This window comes from Homalodisca vitripennis, chromosome 6 (assembly GCF_021130785.1).
Source record: "Homalodisca vitripennis isolate AUS2020 chromosome 6, UT_GWSS_2.1, whole genome shotgun sequence".
NCBI classification, from domain to species: Eukaryota; Metazoa; Arthropoda; class Insecta; order Hemiptera; family Cicadellidae; genus Homalodisca; species Homalodisca vitripennis.
The window spans coordinates 96,469,825-96,497,221 of record NC_060212.1 but is presented as its reverse complement, the minus strand read 5'-3'; the positions used below and the strand labels follow the sequence as shown (position 1 = coordinate 96,497,221).

The following is a 27,397-nucleotide window of genomic DNA, read 5'->3' as shown; positions in this document are numbered from 1 at the left end:
CATACACTACAATATTTTACAATGTTAGTTTGCTAGTACTCCAATACCAACGCTAGGGTCAGGAGATCTATCACAGAATAATCACATTTTTCTCACTTTGTCATTATTTGTATTTAAATCAACAGCACAAACAAAACTTCACAGTCTGCAAATGAATACATATTGCATTTTCCTTGAAAACTAATAAAACATATAAGTTTTCTGGCTGTACATTTTACTTTTGCTTTGAACACTCAGCCAAGAAACTAACAACAAGGGCCGGAGCAGAATGCAAAGGTAGCCAACTGATGCCTTAGTGATGGAGTCCCAAATAATTTCATAGCGTTAGAACGAGCCAAAGAATGGATTTGACATCCATAATCAGGCACCACATATGCACCACAAGGGTTTTGTAAATCATGAGGATAAACATGTCTTGTACATGCTGCATTCACTACGAGTCAATCAGGACACCAATAAACCATCTCAGAGCCATTAGTAAAACATAAAATGACATATTCGGTGGAACTGCGAGGGTGATACCAAGCAGAAGTAAGTCATAGAGTGTGCTCCTATGAATCTTCATCTGTGGTATAATAGCAAAGTAGTATTTTTATAGATAGCTAAGCAGGGCTATAGACATTGAATTCTTTTGTATTTGAAACTTGTCTGGTTTTGTTACCTAGCAGAATCAACAGTATCACTTGCATTCCTGGTCGTGAATGGGTCTTGAGGAACGAAAAGTACTGACTCTTTGGCAAACCTGAACTTGAGGCTATCAAGGCAGGGCTCAACAATTCTGTGGAATTCAAGATACAGTTCCTAAGGCTTGAAAGGTTGCCATGAAGTGCTCACCAGCACATGATTTGTAGAGGTGCAGAGCAGGCACGCTCTGTGGAACAAAACGAATCCTATTCAAATAAAAAAAAGTAAGGGGTCAAACACACCAGAGAACTCCAAGCATTTTTAGGGTATGTTCGACCCCTTTTCTGTCTCTTCTTTATTTCTTTCTTTTTCCTTGAAATATATCATTACCTGACGAAGAGGATGTACTTCAATCTTCAAAACGTTGTGTTATACATTATGTAACACATAACAATGGCAAATGCCTGAAACCCTATTATCACTGAAGTGGTAACAGATTTTGCTTGAGGATATTCACACTTGATAGAGCGAATCACAGTTTTCAGCATTTCAGCATTGGCAATATAGGTGCGATCTGCATACTTTGGGCTTGATCGGCAGGCAGAGTGTCTCCTGCAAGCTTGGTAGTGGTGACAGTCGTACATCACCTGCCCCATCCATCATTGCACATCTGTCAATGGTAATAGTGCTACAAGACGAAATTTTGGACTGGATAGACAATGACAATAAAGAACCTGGAATCCGAATAAATAACAGATGAGGTACTAGTACAAAGTGTGATACGGTCTCAACCTGGAAATTACCCAAAATATATTTAATTGTATGTAGAAATGGCTGCAACGAAGAGCAGGATGTTGTAATTACCCTTTTTGGTGAAGTTACTGTAATAAATGCACTATCGGCAGATCCTAGTATCTTATTCTTGTTTGAATATTACATTTTTGAACCTTCAACTTCTCAGTTTCGAACCCATTTGTAATCCCTTAACGCATGTGCAATCCCCAGAGGTCTTGTGATGAAGCCATGAGTGCTCCAGCCAGCTCTGATTATTTAAATTAAATTTCTAAGCCAATAATTAATAAATAAATTACGTAAAACCTGCTTATACCAATTCATAAACTATGGTATTTGATTATCCCATCACTGATCACTTATACAATTTTACCAAGCTACCTGCCTATCTTCCAGAAATATAATTTAGTACATCTCAATAATTGTTCCCTGCTAGAGAAAATACTTTTGAAATATAATGATATCTAAAATACAAGTTATTTACAAGGGCACTGGGTTCATGTCCTACCACTACATTTCACTCGAATGGACTCTGCACTCTACAGAAAAGGACGCAGGAGGGGAAGGCTTATCTACAGTGTGAACTGCCAACTCATCACGCTCTGCAGAGAGCACTGATTCTATCATGATAGAAATTTTTATCGTCACAGCTGAACGCCACAGAGCTGATGGATTAAATTCAGTTCTTCCTGTCTGGGATGAAGCAGCAGCTGCAATTGATAACTTTATAAGATTTGCTGATGTCGTAAATCCTACAGCACTTAAGAACTTTTAAATTTGTGTATTCTACAAAATGAGTTCAAACAAAAAATACTTGTGACATTGTGGTATACTTAAGACTGGTTTATACTGTAATACAGTTTTATTAAATCTTATTTATGTACATTATAATGTATTACAAAACATAGACAACAACGTTTTTTCATTTGTTTCTGTGATTAAAACATTGTTAAACATTTTCTATCACTCTAACGGAAAGAGATAACACCGAACAAAGCACCGACTGGTACGTTGGCCACCAATGTGTCTTATTCCGTTCACTGCTATTTTCAGACAGCACTCAGTAATTTGGCATTTTAAGTGGTCCGGCACTGCTGAAGTCCTGAAGGTGCCGGATTAGAGAGCTTCTACTGGAAATTGATTAAAATCACGAATATTATCAACTGTACAGCCAACCAATAACATTTATCGGTTAGTATAGCACTGATGTGTGGAATGCTTCGAAGCAACTCGGTACACATAACCCAGGCATGTCTGGACAATCTCTACATTCCCATACAGTCGCCTTTCTGATCTTCTTCACACTACACACTCTGCACCGCTTTGCCAGTCTTCTGTTGGGTCTGTCCTTCCTCTTGCCCACAACCTTTGTCGGGATATGAATGGTACTTCCGTGTATCATTGGCCTTTCCAATTCCAGGAGAGTGGGGAGTAAATCTTCTACAACAGCAAATCAAAAATTGCATAATGGTATTTAGTCTCATCTTGTGCAATTTCTGTTTCATTGAATAACTAATATGTGTTTCTCAAGAGCATTTGTAGAGTATGGTTAAACATGTTGTCCACTATCACGAGGTTTACTGCTCTCATACGTAATATTTTATTTCGATCAATCAGCCCTTTTCATAAAGTAGTTATACTTTTTTAATTTTTTAAGGTTCATCTCTTCCACACCAGTAGTATTTATTTATGGGACCAATCAATACACAAGATCAGTGGAATTGTTACACCAATCTTTGTCCTTTTCCTTTCTGTATACTGAGAGTTGTTTTCTTCTTTATTTATGTAAAATTTTCACTACATTACAAATGTATTAACTGTATAATGCAATTATCTTTATGCAAAAGTACCTCTTTGGAACAACAGGACTTCAAGAGAAAAACTGTTAATGATGATATACAATATAAAACGATCTTAGTTGGTTAGTTCTCCTACACAGTTTGGAACACAACTTTTAATTTTTACAACATCCACCATTAGATTTTAAATTAATATTAAAAATTGATAAAACCATGTATCACATACACTGTATAACTTTAGTCTATATTGAATCTTCTCCCAGTCAATATAGAGCGACATGCTTTAGGCTAATTTAATCGATTTAGCTGCTCTACCACATAATATTTTTCTAACTTTAACAACTCCATTTGAACAAAATTGTTACATATAATACATTTTTGTAAAGCATATTAAATTTATACGATGTTATCATGGTATTAACAAAATTACTATGGTTACACGGTTTAAGTGAACAATATATTCATTTGTATATTCGCTTGAAAATTACATTTTTAATGTAATGTTCATACAAAAATTATGATTTTTATACTAATTTTAATTTATAATATTTATTAAATAAAACATAGACTTAAATATAACCCAATTGTAAAATCTGTATTCTTTATTTCTTCAGGTACAGAACAAAACAGTTTTGAAGAAAAAAGTATTACGCTTTCAACAGAGCGATGTGCAAAATGTGAGTTTGATTACTCGTTGATAACATCACAATGTGAAAAGCCAATTATTCTACAAGGACACACAGAGTTTTCTCTATTTCATAAGTTAAAGAAAGTGCCTTATGGAGAGAGCACTAAACAGAGAGTAATTATATAAAGCAGATGAAGATGGCTGGCTGCAAGAGTTTTAAGTAATTTATTACAGTTTAAGTATTAATTTTACATAAAACTGGGGAGTTGGGAGTTTCACTTTTTAAATGTTATGCTTATTACAATTTCAGAGTTGAAAGTTTAAAAGTTGGTCACTATTGGCAGTCAAATTTGAAATTCCATATGGAGACACCCAATTTTCTCTGATGGATTTGGGATTTATAAGCAACACTAAGACTTTTTTAATCTTAGTATTATTCTCATATACTTAACCATTTAGCCGCTAACAGAAAACAAGTTTCAGAAACTTGCGTGCCATATGAGAGAGTTGTTAGATTCTCAATCTAAGCATTGCCTTTTAACTCCTTTCAGAGATCTCCTGAAGTGTTCCAGGTGATAGAAGCACTTGGGATGTATACCACAGTTAAATCCAACATACCACCATATGCTTGGATTGGTACAAATGGAATACACCCTCACCTAGCTTCCTGTGAGTGTGCAATTGTTTGTTCTGCAGGGACTTCGCTAGGAACTTGCTGGTTGAAACACTTTATATGCACACCACAGTTACATACAACGCACCACCATGTTTGTGTATGGTACACCCTCAGCTGGCTTCTAGTGAGTGTGCAAGTTTTTGACCAACTTGCATGATCTTTATGAAAGCAGTGAATTCAAGTTAAAGGAAAGTATTTTATTAGGAAACTTGTTAGGGAACTTTGCTCTGATATAAAGGAAGTGTTCAAGGCTATAGGGCAATGTTTTGTTTTTAAAGGCTATGTAATTAAAGTCAGTCAGCGATTAGTTCCAGACAAGTGTCGGTTAATGATAACACAGAGAGTACAATAAATCATTGTCAGCTCTGAAGACTAAAATTTATTTATTTGAACACCTCCTTGTACTTTGGTGTAATACTGTAGAAAAAGAACAAATTGACTATTCAACAAAATGTATACACACACTACAAAGTTATATTTCTATGACTTCAGAGAAACTTGAGGTAACCAACTAAAAAATGTAGTTAAACACTATAAAGTGCAGTACAACCAATATATTTTTATTCAGCAAACTTTTATCAAAAGGAAATTAATTGTACTTGGGTTTTATTGTGACATGTTTGGTATGAAAAAAAGTAAAAATGGTTTGCTCATCTTGCTTATCACTTAGCAACCAAAATATAGTACTATTTGTTCAATATAAGTTAGGCCTACATGAAAACACATGTCTATTATTCACACTAAAATATAACTCACTCTCCACATATTTACAACAAAATTCATTTCTCTTTAGTCAATTTTATGAATCCAATTGCCTCTTAGGACCTACAGGTATGACATTTGTCCAGTAGTGTTCAAGTTTGGGGTAACACACCTTATTGACTCCTGCGTTGAAGCCATGACACCAGTAATCAGATGTTCCTTTACCACTTCCTGGTATTTTACAGACAACACATTTTTTGTTGTTTATTCTTGACAAATGTTCAAGTCAGTGTACACCATCACCAGTGGGTCCAGCTATAGATGTATTGAGCAATAGACATATCTGGATTTACCAAAGAATTAGTTACGAATTAGTGGACCTTTCTTCTTGACAGGCCCATCAGTATTCAAAGAATACAATGTTCAGGCATAGGATATGCATGAGTCTATTAAGTCTGAGTTAGTACCAGAATGGATACCTCGCCATTCCTGTTAGTATCCCACAGTAGCCTATGCTAGTGTGATGTGTGATTGTGATCCTCGTACTTGTGATTTGTGCTTGGAACTTGCATCATGTGCAGTGAAAACGCCTGGACTGGACTCCAAGCAGCTATTTGGTATGTCTGAATCCTTATCTTTCCCTTCTGTACTTCTTTCTGTTCTTTATTTTTGTATGTATTAATATCTTCCCCACCTGACAAAGAGGGTAGATTCCAATCCTCGAAACGTTGTGTTATACCTTTTATAACCTATAACGGTGGCATATGTCCAAAATCCTATTATCCTTTTAAACCTTCCATCATCAATAACAAACTTTAAACAAAGAAATGCTGTTGTTATGACTAACATTGGTGTTCTACTCAACTTCTGTCTATATCCAACTAATAACAGCTCTCCATTTTGAAAATAAGTAATTTCCTGCCTACCAGCTTTCTGTTTTTAGTTTTAGTGACTTCTGGCTTATTCTCCCATTTAAAAAGTGTCCCTTTCAAGAAGGGCTTCAGGTAGGGTTACATTAGTATAAAAATTGACAGCCGCTTTTCTACATAACATGATGGTTGGTTGAGGTTTGTTTCATTGGTACAATCTTTTTAGATTTTCAATCAAAAATTAACAGACCAACCGCTAACTCAACCTTTGGTTGAAGTTAGGAAGCCTTAAAAGATTTGGTATCTATTAAACAAACCTCAACCAACAAAATTCCTATACACACCGTGACACTAACGTCTAGGACCAAAACTTAAGAGTCGGAAGCGGTTTGCCTTTACCTCTTCCCCCACCTGACAATCGGGGCCGAAGAAAGAGCAAACATTGATTTTTTAGTTGGTATCCCAATTTTGCTTGTACTGGTGTGATGTGTGGATGTGATTCTCGTACTCGTACCTGGACTTTACTCCAAGCAGTTTTCAGGTACGTTTGAAGATTTTTCTTTCAATTTTTTCTTCTTTCTGTTCTATATTTTTGTATGTATTAATACCTCCCCCAACGAGATGAAGAGGATGGATACCAATCCTTGAAACACTGTTCTATACCTTCTGTAACATATAACAACGGCAAATGTCTGAAAGTAACAATAGGTTAGACCTAGTTTAGTGTCCTGTAAAAACAAAAATAATTTAGGGTAATAATCACTAATTGTTGACTTCACAACACTACACTGCACTAAAATACACTACAATTACTACTACTACACAAAACTATGATAAAACTACACGTTTCATAGTCACATACCTAATACAGACACGAGATACCAAGTAACAGTGATGGTGAGAACTGAAGAAAGGAGAGCAGCTCTTACTTCAACCAATCAATAACGTAAAATATTGTTATCGTATATCAATCAATGAGAAACTTTTAAATCAACTATTCGGTGATTTTTAAAAATATGTTTGAATTATAAATAACATTATAAAATGCAAATATCTCGTTGATATTTTCACATGCTGACGGACACTTCAAGTTGTAATCGTTCGTAAGATAACTTTTGTGTTGGTATTAGTTTGATAGTGAAACAAAATGACTGGAACACAACAACCAATCTAAGTATTCCAAATGTTTAAACTTCGTAGCAGTAAAATTTGAAAACCAAAAACCTTTCTTTGTTTTATTTTATTAATTACAAAAGCAATATTGCATCCAGGCGAGTAAATCTTACTGTGTTGTTTTGGAACCTCCTTTTTCTTTTAGTACCAAAATAAACAAACTTTCAATTTAGAAAATTAATAATATTAAGAAAAAATGTCTACTTAACATCACATGTCGAAATGACAGATCCTGGTATCGTAACAATCAATGTGACAGATCTAGGGTTAAACAAAGCCATATCTTTAGTGAAAAGCTATCGTGAATTGCTATCATGAGAAAAAGATTACATATACCCCGTCCAGAAACACAGGCTCACAGTACTACTTCTTCGATATTCTATGGCCACGTTTACAAATTAATCCTAGCACTCGCAAAGTCATAATTTACGACTCGTGAGTATGGACTTATGAATATTACAATATGGGTGTTATGGCAGTATAAATGGGTTAATTTAAGGTGAGCCCTGCCACTGGCTTTACCACAGACCAGTGACTCTCATAAGTGTACACCAGACCGCAAAAATCCCTATTATCAAGCATGGGAACCGTACCCATAACTCCAAGGCTAACTCCCGCGTTCTTAGAAGCCCCTTAGACCATATAGCCATCCTGACTTGATGTCTTGAATGTGCCATAAGCTCACTTAGGACACTCGCTGCTGCTATTCAATTCAACTGGATTGCTCCCAGTTCTAGGGTTAAACTTCACAACAGAGGACAATAATATTTGTAAGTATAATCTTTGTACTCATGCAAAAAATTTTTACATGCAGTAAGAGTTAACACATTTAATGCTGACCAATTTTACCTATGAGTTGGTCTGTGCTGAAAAGGAAAATTTCAGACGCGATAACGCATCCAGGAGCTTTGAGTGACAAATAACACCTGATTTTAGAATAATACTAATGAAATTTGTTTTACTTATCATATATTTACATCTCTGAATGGAAACAAAATAATAAATTCATTACACATATTTACACTATATACAGAACGTTTCTTCTAGGTGTGGTAGCTCGCAAAACAGTCTTGAGGACACAAAGCTGGTGTTTCTGGACAAGCTTTGCACTGTTATGTTGTGTCCTTTCTTCGTTCGTTGCGAGAACACATTTTACACTTTTTTCTTGCTCTGATTCCTTTGTCATTCAAAGACAGCTCTGTAGGTACGTGCTTCACTTCTCCCTCGCTTTCTTCCTTTTCTTCATGTTGGTGTTCTCTGTCAGGCCCTAGAAGGTTTTTCACACTGTCAAATTTTAATCCAGCATTGTCATTTTCTTGTCAATAACAAACTTGTTATACAAACTAAAAGCATTGAGGATACCCATTTGTAAAATGTGGATCAGCAGCTTTTATTGCCATTGCATGGTCTTCTGCTTACATGGGTCGTATACAATCGCTCATTCATGAGCTGATCGTATCGATTCCACTCTTATAAGTATTATATTCAATTATAGGTAAGGGCTTCATTCTTTCCTTACTCCATCGTTCATGGACAGGTTCATGTCATTTTCATATTGGTTAATTATAGAAACAACCTCTATTACATCCTTCCACTTTTCTACCATTATACCATCATAGTATTTTGCCACCGTTTCGCCTTTCTTACGATTTTTTAGTTACCACATCTTTAGATGCATCTACTCTGTCTGATCGTAGCGTTTCTGTTATGTAGGTTTTTTTTCTTTGCAAGAGATTTTGTAAGAGAAATGCTGTTGTAGAAATCGTCAGCAAAAATTAATTCCATGGTCCGAGCCATGGTTCCATCAAGTGTAACACTATGTTTTCAGCATGTCCTTCTCCAGACAAAATGTCCATGGTGCCTGCGTACACGGCAAACTTTATTACCAGTCCATTTGGTTCTGCGATGGAATGTATGGCTTTACTCCATATCTATGTTGTTTATTCTAAATGTGCTGTTTAAACATAAGTCTCAGGCAATGACAACTCTTTACTGGGTGAGTACATACACAACATTTTATTGTTGAAATAGTCAACGGCAGATTTTATTTTATGTAAACGATCATCGTTTTCATCGCAGCAAACAACATGTAAACATCTTAACCCTTTGCAGGCCAAAAATTATTTGCCCAATTTTCCTAAAAAGCCACACCAAGTTTAAAAATAAAAGTATTGATATCTCTAAAGCTAATATGTATTTTAAGTTTGTCATTGAATAAGGATTAAAAAAGACAAAAAACAAAATATTTATATAATTATTTAATACTTATTTAACTTAAATAAAAAATTTAAAAATTGAAACCATTTTGCCTAAAATGAAACTTTTTGTTTTTTTTTATGAAAAGTTTGTATAAACTGCAGTTTTTCCCTCACAGTTTATATATAAATTAAATTACAAGTTTTGTCTTTAACCATAAACAACTTTAGTATGGTACTCTTCGAAGCACGTGTCCGGGTGTAGAGAGGGATTTCCCGCACAAGTTTTGCAGGCGAAGTTGGTCTCACGTCGCAGTCCTTTCTTAGAACATACAATGCATCGGTAATATCTTGGTTTTTTCGCGATGAAGTGTCGTCCATGCAATCTTTCCTCGATTGGTCCTGTAGTCCACTGTAATCTATTTCTTCTAGCTACAAAAACAATTATTTATAGTCAATGATATTTATAATATATTTACAAGGCTCCGATATATTTACAGGTTGATGTTGTATCATAAGTTTCCACAAAATAAATTACACTACAATATAAACGAGACGACTACGTCGTAGCACAGCAGGCAGCACAAGGGATGGCGCGGCGCCGACCGACCGACTGAGACTAAACAGTGAGTGTGCGTGAGGGGACGTCTGCGGCTCTGACAGTGACACCCAAATAGACCGCGCGCCATTTTCTCTACGCTTTAGTTCCTTTGACCTCGATACGGCACCAGTATCCCAGCAAGCCTTATTTTGACATCAACTTGTATTGTCACATTCGTGTTTACAAATTTTAACTCCATTTAAATAAAATTAAACAATTAATGTACATTTGCGTCCATTGACGTCTGTGGTTGTTATAACATATTCAGCCATGACGTCCATAGACGTTATCAGAATCAGAAAAATCTTTATTCGATTGTTACACATGGTGTACATGAATGGCGTCACATGATTAAGAAAGTAAATGGTTAAGTTTACTAAATATGATTTACATTAGTATCTAACTAAATATAATACAATGTAATTTTAATGATTGTAAATACTATTGTGAATTGTATAAAATTCAGAAAAGGAGTACAACGGCATTTCAGTCAGGTAGCTTTTAAGTTTATTTTTAAATAATTTATTATTTTCTATTAATTTTATATTGCTTGGCAGCAAATTAAAAAATTTAGCTCCTATGTATATTGGTTTTTTACAGAAAAAGTGTAAGTTATATTGAGCTACTACCATATTATTCCTATTTCTTGTATTATAATTATGGGTCTCACCACTCTTGCCTAAGCTATGAGTACGATTCATCACTGACATTATAGTTTCATATATATATGCACTGTAAACCGTCATGACACCCAGTTGAGGAAAGTGATCCTTCACACTTTCATTCCATTTAAGTTTTAAAATGACACGAATTGCTTTTTTTTGTATCACTAAAATTGAATTTAAATTTTTTATTGATGTGGATCCATATAATGAGATACCAAATATAATATATGAATGAATATGTGAAAAATAAATCATTTTTAGGGTTTCTTGTGAGCATAATTTTGACATTCTGCAAAGAGCATATAAACCAGAGTTAATTTTTGAAACTATTTTTTCTGAATGTTTATTCCATGTCAGCGAACTGTCTAACGTTAAACCCAAAAACTTTACTTCTCCTTCCTTAACTATAGCCACTTCATCTATTTCTATATGAGGATTAATTTTATTTCTGCATTGGTTAGTACAAAATTCCATATAGCTTGTTTTTGTTGGATTTAAAATTAAGTTGTTTTCTTTTAAAAACTGATTTACTTTTGATACGCTGAGAAAAGCAAACTCCTCTATTTCCTCTTTAGATGAAGCAGTAATTCTTAGAGTGGCATCATCAGCGTATAAGCATAATTTATCTAGCTCTGGAATTCCTTTTAGGTAGCAGAGGAATAGAAGTGGCCCCAAAATGGATCCTTGAGGAACCCCATAAGAAGTTTGTTTTAAAATAGAATTATATTTACTAGTTAAATTGTTCTTGTTATTCAGATTATGTATTTCCACAAACTGCTGTCTGTTTTGTATATATGATTTTAGCCAGTTGTACTCCTTCCCATGGATACCAAACTGCGATAACTTAGTTAGTAACTTAGCATGACTAACACTGTCAAATGCTTTATGGAGATCCATAAATACTCCTATTACCTTTTCCCCTCTATCCACAGAATCAATCACTGACTCAATGAAATCAGTGGCAGCTGTAACTACAGATTTACTTTTTCTAAACCCATGTTGTATGCCATCAAGTAATTTGTTTATTTCTAAATAGTCAACCAGCTGGTTAGACATTGCACGTTCATATATTTTGGATATAACTGGAAGCAATGCAAGTGGCCGATAATTTGCTGCATCAAACTGATCGCCTTTTTTAAATAGAGGTTTTATTTTTGTAATTTTTAGTTTTTCAGGGAATTGCCCAGAGAGGAAAGATGAATTAACTATATGAAGCAGAGGGTCAGTTAGAAATTCCATTGCATATTTTAATATTGGCACTGGTATGTCATCATATCCAGTGCTATAACTACTTTTTAGACTTCTGATGATTCTAATAATATCATCTCTATCAATTAGTTTGCATTGAAAATTAATATCTGAAAAATTATTAAAAGCATTAAAACTAAGATTTTTTTGAGATGTGTTAAATTTTGCTTTATCCTCAATTGAAGTTACATAGTAATTATTAAAAATGTCACTAACTTTACCAGGATCTGATACTATTTTATTATTGTGCCTGATGTATGTATTTTTTGTATTTGGTTTAGTAATACCTGTTTCATAGTTAATGATTTTCCAAGTGTCTCTTTGACAATTTTTTGGGGTTAGTGGCTCACCAAAGGTTAAAATTAACAAAAATCGGTCTCTTGACGTATACTCCTAAAACATGTTTTAAATAACATGTCTGTACTCCAATAATGTTGTAGTTTTGGCAAACGAACAATTTCAGTATGGAATAAAAGACCAAGGAATATGTTAAATTCCTCAAGATCAGATTTTTCCATTGAGATTCGTGACTTTTCTTTGGTTCGTTCAGATAAGAACACATTTTCTGCGTAACTATTAGTCTATTTAACAACACTTTGGAAAAACACAACATCAATAAGTCTAAACCAGTTTATTGTTTTATTACCTGTTAGAGGGATTCTTAAACCCGCTAGTTCATTAAATAAAAGTTTTTTTTATTGGGCTAATTCACTTCTTAGCAAAACAGGACGAGGAGCTTTTATCCCTCGACGAGAAATTAGGTTAGCTGAGGGTAGAGTATTTACATGGCTAGGACCGGGTGTAGCAATATCGTTATCACTGGCAGCAGGCGATGCAATACTGAGCTCAGCTGAAGTAATATCAAGGACAGAACTGTTCTCAAGCGTGGTGTTATCAAACTCATCTTTATCACTCGATTCATTTCCACTCTGCCTAAAACTATCGCCACTACTATACTCGTCACATTGTGAGTCATAAAGAACATATCTATCGGCTTCACTGATACTTAAATTATCAGGATTACGAAAATATGATAGATCTTTGTCACTCATGTCTAAACGCTTCAAAATCACATGAATCAAAAATGAAATTATCTTTCGAATAGGGTAAACTATAAGCTTCACTGACCTGACCTCGAATTGATAATAAACTAACCAGCTAAGCTAAAAATTAGGACGAAACAGGTGTGCACGCAAGGACGCGTTAACCTCCTCAGACCCATAGAGTGAAAAATAATAAAAATTTGTTGGTACATTGTTTTTTAGTTAAGAAAAAAATGATAAAAACACAGAAAATTTTTTATTATTTTTATTTTACTACAAATACATATAAATTGATGTATTTATATGTATGTGTCAATATTGACACTTTGGGACTCAAAGAAAATAACATTTTATACACACACAAACTAAACACTTATATTTCTATTTGTCACTATCTTAATGTTGACATATTACTAACTAAGACTATTTATAACTCATGAAAAATCTTGTAGCAGTTTCTTGCTTGTGTTATACACAAGTACACTTTACAGTTAGAACAAAAAAAACGAGCATTGGTAGATTGACAGCCCGGAAACCTGCAACGATGCCTCACCGTACTACTGGGAACCAATTCAGGCATATGTTTGGCTCCAGCTGTTCTTTTCACATCTTGTGGGAGTGGAGTAGGCTTTCTTCTCTTTGGAGCAGGGCTTGCAACGTCTTCGTTGGCATCATATTCTTCTTCACCGTGCTCTTTATCTTCACCTGAACCATGAATTAGATGGTCAGCCAGTTGTATTTTTAAACTGAGTAAATCAGTCAGGTCTTTTTTGGGTGTCAACGATGCAGCTTCAACTCTTCTCTTCTTCTTCATCCTGTAGCTGCCATAAAATCAATCATGTGAAAAACAAGCCTTACCGTCCATTTTTTCGTTCTTGTGGATATGATAATAGGATATCATGCGGTCCAACAAGTCCATACCACCCATTTTTTTATTGTAGTGTTAAACTACATCAGGCCTATCAATTTCTATAAATCGGCGCTCAGCCTTACTTCATCGCTTGCATTTGTCTTTTGGACTAGCTCCATGAAGATTCAATGCTAAGACCACAGCTTTGTTATCAAACCACTTGACAATACTGAACTGGCCATCATCCCGTACCATTTGATTTATTAAGCCTCTACCACCTCGGGGGGCCTCAGCGTCAAAGTGTATAAGGGAGCTGTAGATGGAATTTTTGAGACTTGCAAGGTTCCTGTGCCATGGAAACCAAGCAAGTGAAGCTCGTCCAACAAGGGAATGGTGTTGAAAAACCGATCCATATAAATGCTTGTCCCTTGAGGTAAATGTCTTGTCAATCTTACAATAATTACTTTGGATGCTGTATCCAAACAAGAGTAATTTAATTGATCATTTTGTAAAATTGAATCTCCTTTCCCCTCGTACAGAAAAAATCAAGGGGCAAACCATCAGGTGTACAGGCTACATAATTTTTGAGCCCACAAGGATTTGGTTTGCCCCTGACATACTGTCTCATTTGTACACTACCCCAAAAAGGGATCATTTGGTCATCTATAGCTACAGATTCTGATCTGGGGTTTTCAAGGCAGCCCTGCCTAATTGAGTCTAGTAAGGGGGCTACTTTCCAGAACTTTTTGTTCCTTTTTTTCTTCAACTGGCACTGTAGAGTAATCCCTTACTCGCAAGTTAGCTCGAATAAGGAAAAACCTATTTCTATGGATATTCTCCATATACAATCCAAGCAAGGCCATATTCTCCATATTCTCCAATCTCAGCAAGGCCTTTGATTGTGTTTCCCACAGTATACTCTTAGGAAAACTTGAGTTATACAGAGTTACAGGGCAGCCTCTTCAAATGTTCCATTCTTATCTGGAGGGAAGAGAACAAATATTTTCTGTTAACGGTGCTTCATCCAAACCGCTGCCTGTTATGCACGGTGTGCCTCAGGGTTCGGTTCTCGGACCCTTGCTCTTCTTGGTACTAATTAATGACCTAGAGTTGGTGGGTGATGTACTTCTGTTCGCAGATGATTCTACATTCTTTAAAGCGGGACCCACACCTGAAGATGCGAGAGATCAAGCGCTCCAAGTCTATGACAGAGCTAAGGAATGGTTTTCAGCCAACAAAATCAGTCTAAACCTTTCCAAAACGCAGGAGTTAACATGCACCTTATCTCTAGCTAACCATACAGTGGGGAGTGTTAAACTTTTGGGCTTTACTCTTGATTCCAAACTTACGTGGAACGGGCATGTGGCAGAACTGAGTAAGAAACTGTCTCGAGTGACCTGCTTGTTGCGCAGACTGAAGCCTCTATTGACGGAAAAACATCTTGTCACTATATATCATGGGCTGTTTCATAGCCACATTCTCTACGGTCTGCTGCTCTGGGGTCATTCTTCTGGATGTGCCGAAATTTTATTGCTGCAAAAACATGCTGTGCGTATCATCTCATCTGCAGGCTTCTTAGATCACTGCAAGCCCTTGTTCAACCGACTTAAGATCTTAACGGTTTTTAGCCAGTATGTTGTCGCCAGCTTGTTACATGTCAAGGAAAACCTTGCAGCCTTCGGAACTAGGGGTGAAGCTCAGGATGCCTACAGGCTGAGGAACAGCTCACAACTAAATACAGTCTCCTGTAGGTTAGGCAAGACAAGAGATTGTTTCCCCGCATTAGCAGTAAGAATGTACAACTGCCTCCCTCAATATCTTAAAGCTCTTGAGAGCAAGGACTTTGAATGCAGGCTTAGGAAGTGGTCCCTGGCCAACCCTCTCTACTCAATCAGAGATTTTTTCGAGAACGCGAGCAACATAGCCTAGCCTTGCCGCCACTTGCATTTGTAAATAGTAAAATTTAGTTAGTTATTTATTTTATTGTGACGCTTTCAATCCAGCAACGCTGGTCAATGAAGAAGACATCAGGTATCAGGTATAGCTTATAATCATGATTATTTAGTAACATTTTTTCTTTTTACTTTTTTATATACATGTTGTATTTTTCCAAAATAATCAATGGAATCCTTTTTATTTTTAACTTTTTAAATATCTTTTTTTATTCACAAGATACATTTAGTAACATTTAGATAGTTGTATTAATGCTAAAACGTTTTGGATAAGCCACACAACTCAAAAGATGTACTTTTAAACAAATTGCAATTATCTTTTATAAGTTGAGTGTTTGTGTTACAATCCGTATTGCCTCTCCAAGCTCTCCAAATAATATAGAGTAAATAAAACTGTTGTTCCTGAAAAACAGCATAGTTTTCTTACCAAAAACTCAACTATTACTGCTCTGATAGACTTGGTTAAGCACTTAATTGACAGCACTACCTCAGGAAATACAATCACCAGTTTTTTAGACCTGAGCAAGGCATTTAAATGGCTGGACCAAGATGACAAAGTTAAGCTCACTAGGCAAAAAAGATATTGCTCTAATATAGTTTTGCAGCTATTTAAGTAATCAAAAAGAAATAGTAGTAATTAAGCAATCCTGAAATGGTAAAAAGAAAACAGGACATGGCTTTATTATCTATAAAAAGAGGAGTGCCCCAAGGCTCTGTGATAGGCCCAGTACAATTTCTTTTATTTATATCATCAATCCTCATCATATTGATCACTACAGTTATGCTGTTATTTATGTTGATGATACAGTTCTTTTATCTAACAACAGATCAATAGAGCAACTCGAAATTAACATGTTTATTTCAGTCAGCTTGGCCCAGCAATACAGTAAAAATAATGACCTAGTGTTCAATGAAAAAAAAACAACTGACACAAAGATGCTGTTCTTGGAGTTCCTGGGCTTGAACAAGTGCATTCAATGAAACATCTGGGAATCACTTTAGATGAGAAACTTACCTGGAATAACTGTGTTGATGAGTTAAGCTATAAACTCAACTCTGTCATTTTTGTCTCAAAAGAGAGAAATCCACTAGCACTCCTGAGGCAACAATGATGGCCTATCATGCAGTTTTTGAGTTACATATTAAGTATGGTACAGTCCTATGAGAAAACAGTTTTTTTTGAAAATCTGCAAAGAATCATGCTTCTACAGAAGAAAGCTCTGAGAATCATAGCTAACTTACTGCCATGTAAAAACTTACAAGAAACTGACTATACTGACTGTTACATCTCTGTATATATCTGATGTTATTTCACCTGCCTGCAAGCTCGACTTATAAAAAAAAACTAAGATTTTTAACGACATGCAGAGAACTTCATTACTCCATCCCACAGAACTGCCCTGCTTGAAAATAAACCTTCATATGCGAGGGCAAAGCCCTTCAATCTATTTCCTAAGTAGCTGAACACATTGTGTTAAGGTCCTGAAGACATTGCTGTGAAAATGGCTTGTGGAGATATCAATTTACACGATCAATGAGTTCCTGGTTCACTACTCAGCTTGAATGACTATCAAACATTGTCTGTGCTCAGTTATTACATGTTTCTTAAATGTTAATTATTGTGATGTTTATTTACAGCAATTCTCTATTCTATGTTCAAGAATAAAGCCTTCTGATTCTGATTACAGGTTTATTGGGGTACACAGAAAGGTTCCTTAGTACGTCACAAGATGTGATGACAACCAGGTTTGTAGTATTTATATACAGATAAAAAGAGAAAACTTTTAGCTGTTGTAGCCAAAAAAATTATTTTTGTTTCAAATCAAAGCCAATCATCTATTTCTGCATAAAGTATTTCCATGAAACAATAAAAACTAGAAATAAAACCATAAAATACTCCAGGACAGATGACATGCAAGAACAACGCGTTAGGTGCCTACACTGTGTGACTACAGCGAACTCACCAAGGTGCAAACACTCATCACAGAGGACCAAGGAAGTGCTGACATCTAGTAGAAAATGTCAATTTAACTATTTGTCCAACACACTGTCGTCACAGAAATGCTTCTTGCATAATATTATGGGAGACAACAGATTAAAACAGGAACAATATAACAAAGCAAATGTTACATCAAAAGCACATTTCATGCAATCACTATGAATGTAATATGTCGAAAACTGTGAAGAGTTAAATAATAATAAAGAATTGGCTATTGATGACAGAAATATTTTTTTACTTACTTGTGGCTGATTTTCCGTCTTTCAATATTGCACTATGTGAGCTGTACATTTGTAAATTATCAGGTACATGTAGTGGATCAGAAGTAGGGCTGAGTGGCAGTCTCAAGTCTTCCTCATCTTCTTCAAAACTCTGTTCTTCCACAAACTCCTCTTCCTCAATCTTCAGTTCAATGGGAGCCACGTTTGTTTCCTCTTCAACTTCACTTTGGTTTCCTTCAAAAGACTTGGTTTGACTGCTCAACAATCTCCGCTTCTTGACTGGTGGACTCGTTGACCGAGCGGAGGCACATTGGAATTGCAATGGAGCGATGATTCCTGCTTTCAGCTCAACTTTTTCCAGTCTTTGATCATTCTGGTTAACACAATTCAAGCACTTAGAATCAATTTATATAATCAAATAATTATGATTAACAAGTGGCTATTGATAATTGTGGCTTAGTAGTTAATAACAATTGTTTTCATTTTTTGAAAATTTTATTGATAGTAATTTCATTTTAATCCTCTTAAGGATTTTATTAAGCCCTAAAATACAAGTAAATGAAAAAACAAATAACATAGAAAAATAAGGCATAGTACAAGGTAAATCTCCAGAAAATAAGTACATTTTACTTGCTTTTTGAGTATAGCACAACAGCCAATCGAAGCTTTTAAAGTAAAATTCACACATCACACACCTCCCAGACTACCACTTTCAAATGTATGAAAGAAAACCATCCTACATGGGAAAGAAAATCCACAACCACCTCCCACCAAGCTGCGATTCAAGACTGGAAAACCTTTGAAGAACTGCACTGCAAAAGTGACTACGGAATCATCCTTTCTACTCGCTGGAAGAATACCTCCAGAGGATCATTTAAGCACATGTGTCTCTTACTCCTTTAACTACTTCAAATTGTGAAGTCACTAATTCTAGATCTGACACCATTTGTAATCTCAAAGATTATGAATAAAGATGATTCTCAATCCCTCATTCTCATTTAAACCAAAAAAACTTAAGATGATAATATTGTTGTTGGAACGCGATTAATTGACGTTACAATTGTCTGAAAATGTTTATGAGGCCATAATATCATAATTACAACACAATGATTCCAATGTGCTGCTTAAACATCACATGAGCTTAGCTGAGTTGAACACTCAGGCCTTAAATTATTTTTTTTTCTCTCTCTTAGGTCAAGAAGCTTATAAATTGCACTTAGTCATATAAGAACCTTAGCACTGCTTCCAGAGTGACAGGACATTCAGGATGGGTAAGGTTAAGGGGTAGGGGCCGCGTCCTATAGAAATCCATGAGGAACAATTAGGGCACTAATCTCAAAGTCATGTCCCCCCAGAAGAAGGAGAGGCCAGCTCTGAACCAGCCTCTCCAGTCAAAGCAGACAGGGGGCACACCTTTGTTGAGGTTAGCAAGAACCTCTGATATTTAGAGAACGAACCCCACCAACTCCAAGAGTCATCTTTCGTAGTAGACTAGACCTATCGAATTACTCTTACGCCTCAGAATCTCGACATTTGCGGTTAGTGATGTGCCACTCCTGGACATCTATAGGGTTGCCCAGATTTAAGTGACACATCGGTTTTTGCTGTGCCCAGTGGTAGGTTCAAGTGGAAGGTATAAACCAGCCAGAAATGATCCCTGCTGGATCTTATATTCTGTTAGGTATTCACATTGTCCAAAGCAATGGCTTTTATTAGAACTTGACAGTTGTCACAATAATAATAAAATAAATAATAATACATCTTTACTGCGTTCACAATTTAAGTAAATTGTATACAATCGTCAATATACATGTAGTAAAATGAATTAAACTTTATAAATCAATTTAAATGAAACTCATTTCAGTCATTAAAAAGTTTTCAGCTATGCTGATTACAATGTAGAACAGAACTAAAGGACTTGACCAATTAATTTCAAATTTAATCCCAGCGGCTCATCATAAACTCTTCAACAGAGTACAACACCCTCGACACCAATAGGTTTCTCAATTGAGCTTTGAATTTTTTAGGATAATTTAAATTTTTTTAAAATTTCTCATCAGGGAGCTTATTTATGAACCTTATGCCAACCTCGGATGGTAAACGTTCGAACGTGGCAGTTCTGTGCTGGAAGTTGTCCCGGCCTCTAGTCCCATATTGGTGAACGTCCCTGCCTTGGACCAACTCACACTTGAATCGGCAGTACAGAGCAACCTCAAGGATATAGAGACAGGGTAAAGTCAGCAATTCAAGCTCCCTAAAGGAATTTTCACATGAATCTCTGAATTTCAATTTTGAAATTATTCAGACCGCTTTCTTTTTGAATTCTAAATACTCTTTCAAATTTGTATTTACGCCCAGCAGGGATCACTTCTGGCTGGTTTATACCTTCCAGTTGAACCCACCACTGGGCACAGCAAAAACCGATGTGTCACTTCAATCTGGGCAACCTCATGGATGTCCAGGAGCAGCACATCACTAACTGCAAATTCTGAGGTACGAGGATAAATTGATAAGTCTAGTCTACTGCGGGAGATGAGTGTTGGAGTTGGTGGGGTTTGTTCCCTAACCTCAGAGGTTCTTGCTAACCACAACAAGGGTGTATCACCCTCTGCCTACTTTGACTGGAAAGGCTGGTTCATAGCTGGCCTCCTCTTCTTCCGAGGAGACATGACTTTTAGATGTAGTGCCCTAATTCTTCCTCATGGATTTCGATAGGAGGCGGCCCCTACTCCATAACCTTACCCATCCTGAATATCCTGTCAATCCGGAAGCAGCGCAAAAGTTCTTACAGGACTAAGTGCAATTTATAAGCTTCTTGTTCTAAAGAGAACAAAAATATTTGTATTTAGAACAGCTGCCCCCCAGTCTCATCCCATATGTTATATGAGTATATACAAGGCCAAAATAGGCCGTTCTTAGTAAGTCCAAGGAGCAAAACTTGATTTCGGAGAGATTTCGTAAAGCATAAATGCCCGAAGAAACCTTTGAACAGATGCTTTCTATGTGATCGTCCCATGTCAAGCCTCGATCAAGAAACATCCCTAGGAACTTGGTAGAATCATTTTCCTCTAGGAGGACATCATCCACCATCACAGCAGTGCAATCCTCGGGCTCATATTGCCGAAGGCATAAATTTAACACATTTGATTTAGAACTGTTCACTCTCAGGTTCAATGTTGAGAAATACTGAATACATGAATTCAGTTCCAAAAAAGTATTGATTTCTAATTGGTTCTTTGTTTTATCTTTGAAACAGAGCGTTGTATCGTCAGCGTATTGAACCATTTCAACTATTGTTAGGAGTGACGAATTCAACCCGTTGACATACTCAAGAAATAGTACTAGTCCAAGGACAGATCCATGCGGGACACCATAGGCCATTTTTACTTTTTCTGACAGGGAATTCGCAATCTGCACACACTGGCTTCTACCTCTGAGATAAGACGAAAGCCATTTGTGCAGCAGACCTCGAACACCACATGTCTTCAACTGGCACAACAATGTCTCATGATGTACACAGTCGAGTGCTTTGGACAGATCAAGGAATATGCCTAGCACATGTTCCCGTTTCTCCAGTCCATCCACAACGGTTTCGATTAAATTTGTGACTGCATTGATAGTGGATTTGATTTTTCTGAAGCCGAATTGATGAGAACAAAGAACATCAAAACGTTCAAAGAACCCTTCTAATCTTGACAGAAAAAGCTTTCCGAAAATGTTGCTAATGATTGGAAGGATTGAAATAGGACGATAGTTGCTTGCAAGGCAAGGATCGTCATTTTTGAAAATTGGTGTGACTTTCGCTGTTTTCAGGGAGGAAGGAAAAATGCCTTGAGCGAAAGACATGTTGATCAAATTTTTCAGTGAGTCAAAATGTGCTTAAAGCAGCATTTGAGCAGCCATATACACATGCTGTTAATGTCACATGACTGTTTTGGTTTGCATCTCTGTATCAGACGGGACACCTCCTCCTCACTCACTGGAGACAGTGTCATGGAAGAGACTGACCATCAATGACACTTGGTTGGAGCATTTGAAAGATGTGGCAACCATATGCTACTGTCCAATTGGCCTTTACTGCAGTAACCAAGTAACTATAGGACCATTGTGATACTTCTAGTAGTTAGTAAAATATTTGAAGCATTGTTTCTCACTTGGATACTTTTATTCTGAATAAACATAGTATTCTCTGTAAGGAATAGTTCAATTTCCAGAAAACAATATCAACAATTTATGCAATCATCCAATTGATTGACATTGTGGTGAAGGGCCTTAACAGGCGAATGCCTATGCTTAGCACGTTTCTTGGCCTGTCCATGCATTTGACAGCGTAGGTCACCAGATCCTTATCTCTAAATTACATGATTGTGACATATGAGACACCCACTCTTGTGGCTTAAGTCGTACTTTAGGAACCATCATCAATAAGTTTGTTTAAATGGTGTATCATTAAGATAAGCCCTCGTAAAATATGGAGTCCCACAGGGATAAATTCTTTGCCCTTCATTTATTTTAGTTTACGTAAATAACCTCAGATCATGTATATCACCTGATCAGATGATTCAGTTCGCGGACTATACAACCTCTATTCCAAGGCAAATTCAAAGTCTTGCCTGAACTTTGAGACCTCAAAAAAACCTCCATGTAAATGTTTGCATTTTTCATGTAATTGGTCTAAATCTGTGATCTCGTGTAAGTGGGATTCAATTTTTTTATTGTACAAAAAATTTTACATATTTAAATTCCATTGCTGTGAATTCTTCGACCTGTGTTTACACACTATGTGAATTAGGTTATGAATTTTTTTTAAATTCAGTATTGTTCTTTAATAAAACAGTTCCAGTTTTAGAAGGGAATAGTTTTGAACACAACCTCTATCGCTCCATGGTTTCACAATCCTTCCATCATCAAAAACAAACTTCAAACCATATTATTTTCAACTGTTGTGTCATATACAATATGATATTTAACTCACCTTTGTTGTAATGCAACTACTTTTTTCTTCTTCTTCTAACGTGACGTTTTTTTCATTACATTCAGCCAAGCCTTTGATTTCCAATAATTCTGCAGTCCCTAAGAATGATTCAAGGTGTTCCTGCAGAACATTTACTTCTCCTTTATAAATAAAGTCCAAGATCGCTTGTAGATCTCTTAACTTAACATTGCGAAAAACAATCACAGGGTGCTGACACGGATTCTCCTGAAACCAAACCCCTTCTGTTAGATTCATCTTTTTCTAGACACAAACATTTATAAAGATGATAGATACAATTAAGATAAAATATAAAAAAAATAATCAATCCTTCATTTATCTTAAAAACATTACAATACACAATAATTAATTTGTTTTAACAAAGATCATAAGATGTTAACAATGGGGAGAACAGTACTGAAAAGTATTATGACAGAAAAGCCATTCTCTCCCAGTCTTAATACTGCGACGAACTTCTGGCACTACCGGGCTGAAGTGATTGGGTTGGTCCGTCGCGGGAGAACACACGCTGGGAGAGGGTTATAACAATACAAAATACTAATATGAGACATGTTAATTCAATGTGTACCTTAATTCTTCCACCTCCATACCATGTAGGTCAGTAAGTGGTTGTACTTGCATATTTATGTCTTGGGAGTTTGTAAGTGATCCCTAGTTGGTGAAGGCAATCAACATAGTAATGATGGATACATGGCAAAGACCCGCATGATAAAGGCAAAAATTATTCTTGGAAACCTTAAATTATGTGTAAAATATGCTATTCTTAAGAATTTCAATAGCCATAACTATTTTACATTATTCTTTATTATTTATATACAAGAGCTATCCAGAGAGTAGATTAAGTTTCACTCTTTAGCTGCTAGAGGTGAGACTATTGCGGCCATTTTGATGTCAGGGCGTTTCTCCGTTAAGTGGCTATCTAGCCATGCTAGTGAGGTGTTATCAATGCTCCTTGTTGTTTTACAATAGCAGTAAAACTTCCTCAAATTTCAAGGAGTTTGTTACTCAGAACTGTTAGGCAGAAGTTAGGTTACCATAAGTTTTGCGCAAGATGGGGTACTGAAAATCTTTAAAATCAGTGTAAGGCTGTTTCATTGACATTTTTGGACACTTACGAAAAAGATTGTGATGTGCTGCTCAATCAAATCATTACAGGATACGAGACTTGAGTAAAAAACGTGAATTTCAAAACCAAATTTGATGATGAAATGGAACTGCAGGAGGATGTAACTACCTGCTTGACGTCTTAGGTAGCAGAATTTATAATGCTGGGATTTCAAAACTAGTTCACGTCTATGATAAGTGTCTAAATGTGTATGGTGACTTTGCTGATATATAGTATTTTAGTGTCACTTTCAAATGTATACAGGGTGATTCATGAAGTTCTCCCCCCACTTCTACAGCACATTGTACTAGTAAAAATAATGAAAAAATGTTATATAAACATAGGTCCGAAAACGCTTCGTTAGCGAGTTACAGCTAGCGAAAGATTTCGCCTGAATTCCTGGGTAAAGAGTAAAATAAAGCCATACTGAACTTTTGGAAAGGTTAATTAAGTAAGAAATATCGTGGATTCTTATGTATTTTTACCTGATAAAGCTAATAAAATAGGTTTCAGAACTGTACCTGTAGTAGTTATTGAGGGATTCAGGGTTAAATGCAAAAAATTGGGGCAGGAGATCGGGTTCTGTGAATCGTGTTATTAAATGCAATTTTTCTGTGAGTTATAATTCGATTGTTTATTCAGCGAAAAAATGCCTTACTTATTTACATCAGAGGAATACGCTGATATGGTTTTTATTTTGGGTTACTGTAATGGTAATGCTAGAGCTGCTGTAGAAGAATATGAACTACGTTACCCTAATAGGAGGATTCCAGATACCAAAACAATTTCAGGAACTTTTCGTACTCTTCGGGAAACAGGATCACTACCAAGTACTAGAACCAATTATGAACGAGCTGTCCAACTTGATGATGATATTGTTATTAATGCTGTTCATCGCAGTCCAGGTGTAAGTACACGACGTATTTCTAGGCGGATAGGAGTTTCGCAGTCAACGGTGTGGAGGTCACTTAATCGAAACAAATTTTATCTGTTTCATAAACAAAAGGTTCAACATCTACAGCTAGGGGATGGTCCGCTTCGCTTGGAGTTTTGCAACTTTTTGAATATTAATAATCAACTCTACAAGCGTATTTTGTTTACGGATGAGGCACAATTCACTCGGGATGGTGTCAATAACTTGCACAATGAACACTCATGGGCAGAAGAAAATCCACATGAGGTAGTGGAACAGAACTTTCAACACCGATTTAGCGTCAATGTCTGGTGTGGCCTTTTGCACAATCGGCTGATTGGACCTTTCATATTACCTGGACGCCTAAATGCTGAGTTCTATTTGCATTTCCTTCAAGAAGAGTTGCCGCAGCTGTTAGAGAATGTTCCTTTACATCTCAGACAAAATTTGTACTTCCAGCATGACGGAGCACCTCCCCACTTTTCACGTGCCGTTTTTGCTTACTTAAATCATCAATTTCCTGGACACTGGATTGGTCGTGGAGGGCCTCACCCTTGGCCACCAAGATCACCAGATCTATCTCCATTGGATTATTGCATCTGGGGATGGATGAAAGACAATGTATACAAGACAAAAGTGAATTCTCGTGATGAATTAATTGCCCGTATTATGGATTCGGCTGTGCAGATACAGGGAAGTCCTGAAAAATTAAGAAACGCAACAAAAGCAATACACAAACGTGCTGCAAAATGTATTGATAATGATGGCCTCATTTTCGAACATCTATTATAAAAAGTTGCGTACGGTTGGCCCAACCTGATTAATTTTGCTTAAAACTAGTAATGTATTATACTGAATAAAATCGATTTTTTGGTACTTATTTCTGTTTTATTTTAGACTTTGATTAGGCTATATCAATTTTCTCAGAATTAAATTCTCTACAATTAATGTTTGTTGATTTTATGTATTTATTACCAATTTAACAAAGTTATTGTACATCAAACTTAAAAAAACATTGTTTCGTGCCCCAATTTTTTGCATTTAACCCTGAATCCCTCAAAAACTACTACAGGTACAGTTCTGAAACCTATTTTATTAGCTTTATCAGGTAAAAATACATAAGAATCCACAACATTTCTTACTTAATTAACCTTTCCAAAAGTTCAGTATGGCTTTATTTTACTCTTTACCCAGGAATTCAGGCGAAATCTTTCGCTAGCTGTAACTCGCTAACGAAGCATTTTCGGACCTATGTTTATATAACATTTTTTCATTATTTTTACTAGTACAATGTGCTGTAGAAGTGGGGGGAGAACTTCATGAATCACCCTGTATAATAGAATTTTTTCTTCTACTTTGGTTTTTGTTTACATAAAAACATAATCTACGTTCTGGATAGCTCTCCTATGGCTATTGAATACAAGTTTAGTTTTTCCAAAATCTTTTATTTCAAATCTCATGAGAAGCATTCCTCCACACTCCCTAAACATTTCTAAATTTAAGTATTTTGAAGCAAAGAAACAACAAATCATCTTTAATTTTTTTAAATTTGGATATTACAAGCCTCTGTAATACTATATGTGCATCTACATGTTACATGTAGATTTAATATAAACCAAATATAAATGTCAGCCTGCTGCTTCAAGAAATATCTAGTTCTCGCCTCAAAGTTTAAAAGGCTAACAAACATTATCTCTTAATGAATTATTAAGCTTCAAGAGTTGCATCATATAAATACCTTAAAAATATCATGAAAATATGAACTACATGCTGAGAGTAGCATTTTGTGTGCTTTCAACTTCCCTCCTTCACAACTCAACGTTACGTCCACCAGGTCTTCCTCATACCGGAGAGAACCGAAGGCGTCTGTCAGCTGATTGAGATAGTTGTTCCAACGTAAGGAAAACTGCTGATCCATTTCACAACTAAAACAAAGATAATCATTTTAAACTTAACCATTCAGAATGTTTATAAAGTGCCCTTTAGGAATTAAACCAATCTTTTGATGGAAGCTAAGTCAATGACGGTATAATGTCAGAATATATTATAAGAAACTATAATTTAACACTTTAAAAAAATCTAAAATGTAAATAGGTTACATTTATTTTCTAATTAATACATAATAAGTTATATGCAATTAAAAAACATTTTTTTCAACATTTATTGTACCTATGTGTGATTTTTTAATGTAAACTTGACTATCAATTATCACTACAATACAGCCTTTAGTTTCAATTTTATTAGTCCTCAAGTTCAGGTTATAACCTATAAATGTGCAACCAGCTGATTATGAATAAAAACAAAGCTGTTTTTATTATTGTATATGTCTCAATGTGATTTCTTTCAGAA

General features: G+C 35.8%; 1 protein-coding gene across 7 annotated transcripts in view; it reads right to left on the bottom strand.

The window, feature by feature from the left end:
• Window positions 1-26,995, bottom strand: part of LOC124364585 (protein bric-a-brac 1-like) — a 52,060-nt gene extending 25,065 nt beyond the window's left edge. For 2 of the 7 annotated variants that reach the window (XM_046820147.1, XM_046820149.1), the window contains exons 1-3: window positions 26,787-26,995; window positions 23,013-23,237; window positions 18,059-18,410 (exon numbers count right to left, since the gene is read on the bottom strand). In XM_046820147.1, the coding sequence (XP_046676103.1) occupies window positions 18,059-18,410; window positions 23,013-23,237; window positions 26,787-26,966 (757 nt within the window). In that variant the 5' untranslated portion in view covers window positions 26,967-26,995. Of the gene's footprint in view, window positions 1-2,277; window positions 2,857-6,604; window positions 6,757-8,360; window positions 8,531-9,496; window positions 9,891-18,058; window positions 18,411-23,012; window positions 23,238-26,786 lie in introns of those variants that run through there. The other 5 variants (XR_006922637.1, XM_046820148.1, XM_046820152.1 and 2 more) reach the window with 5 other exon arrangements.
• Between the last annotated feature and the right edge of the window lie 402 nt (window positions 26,996-27,397).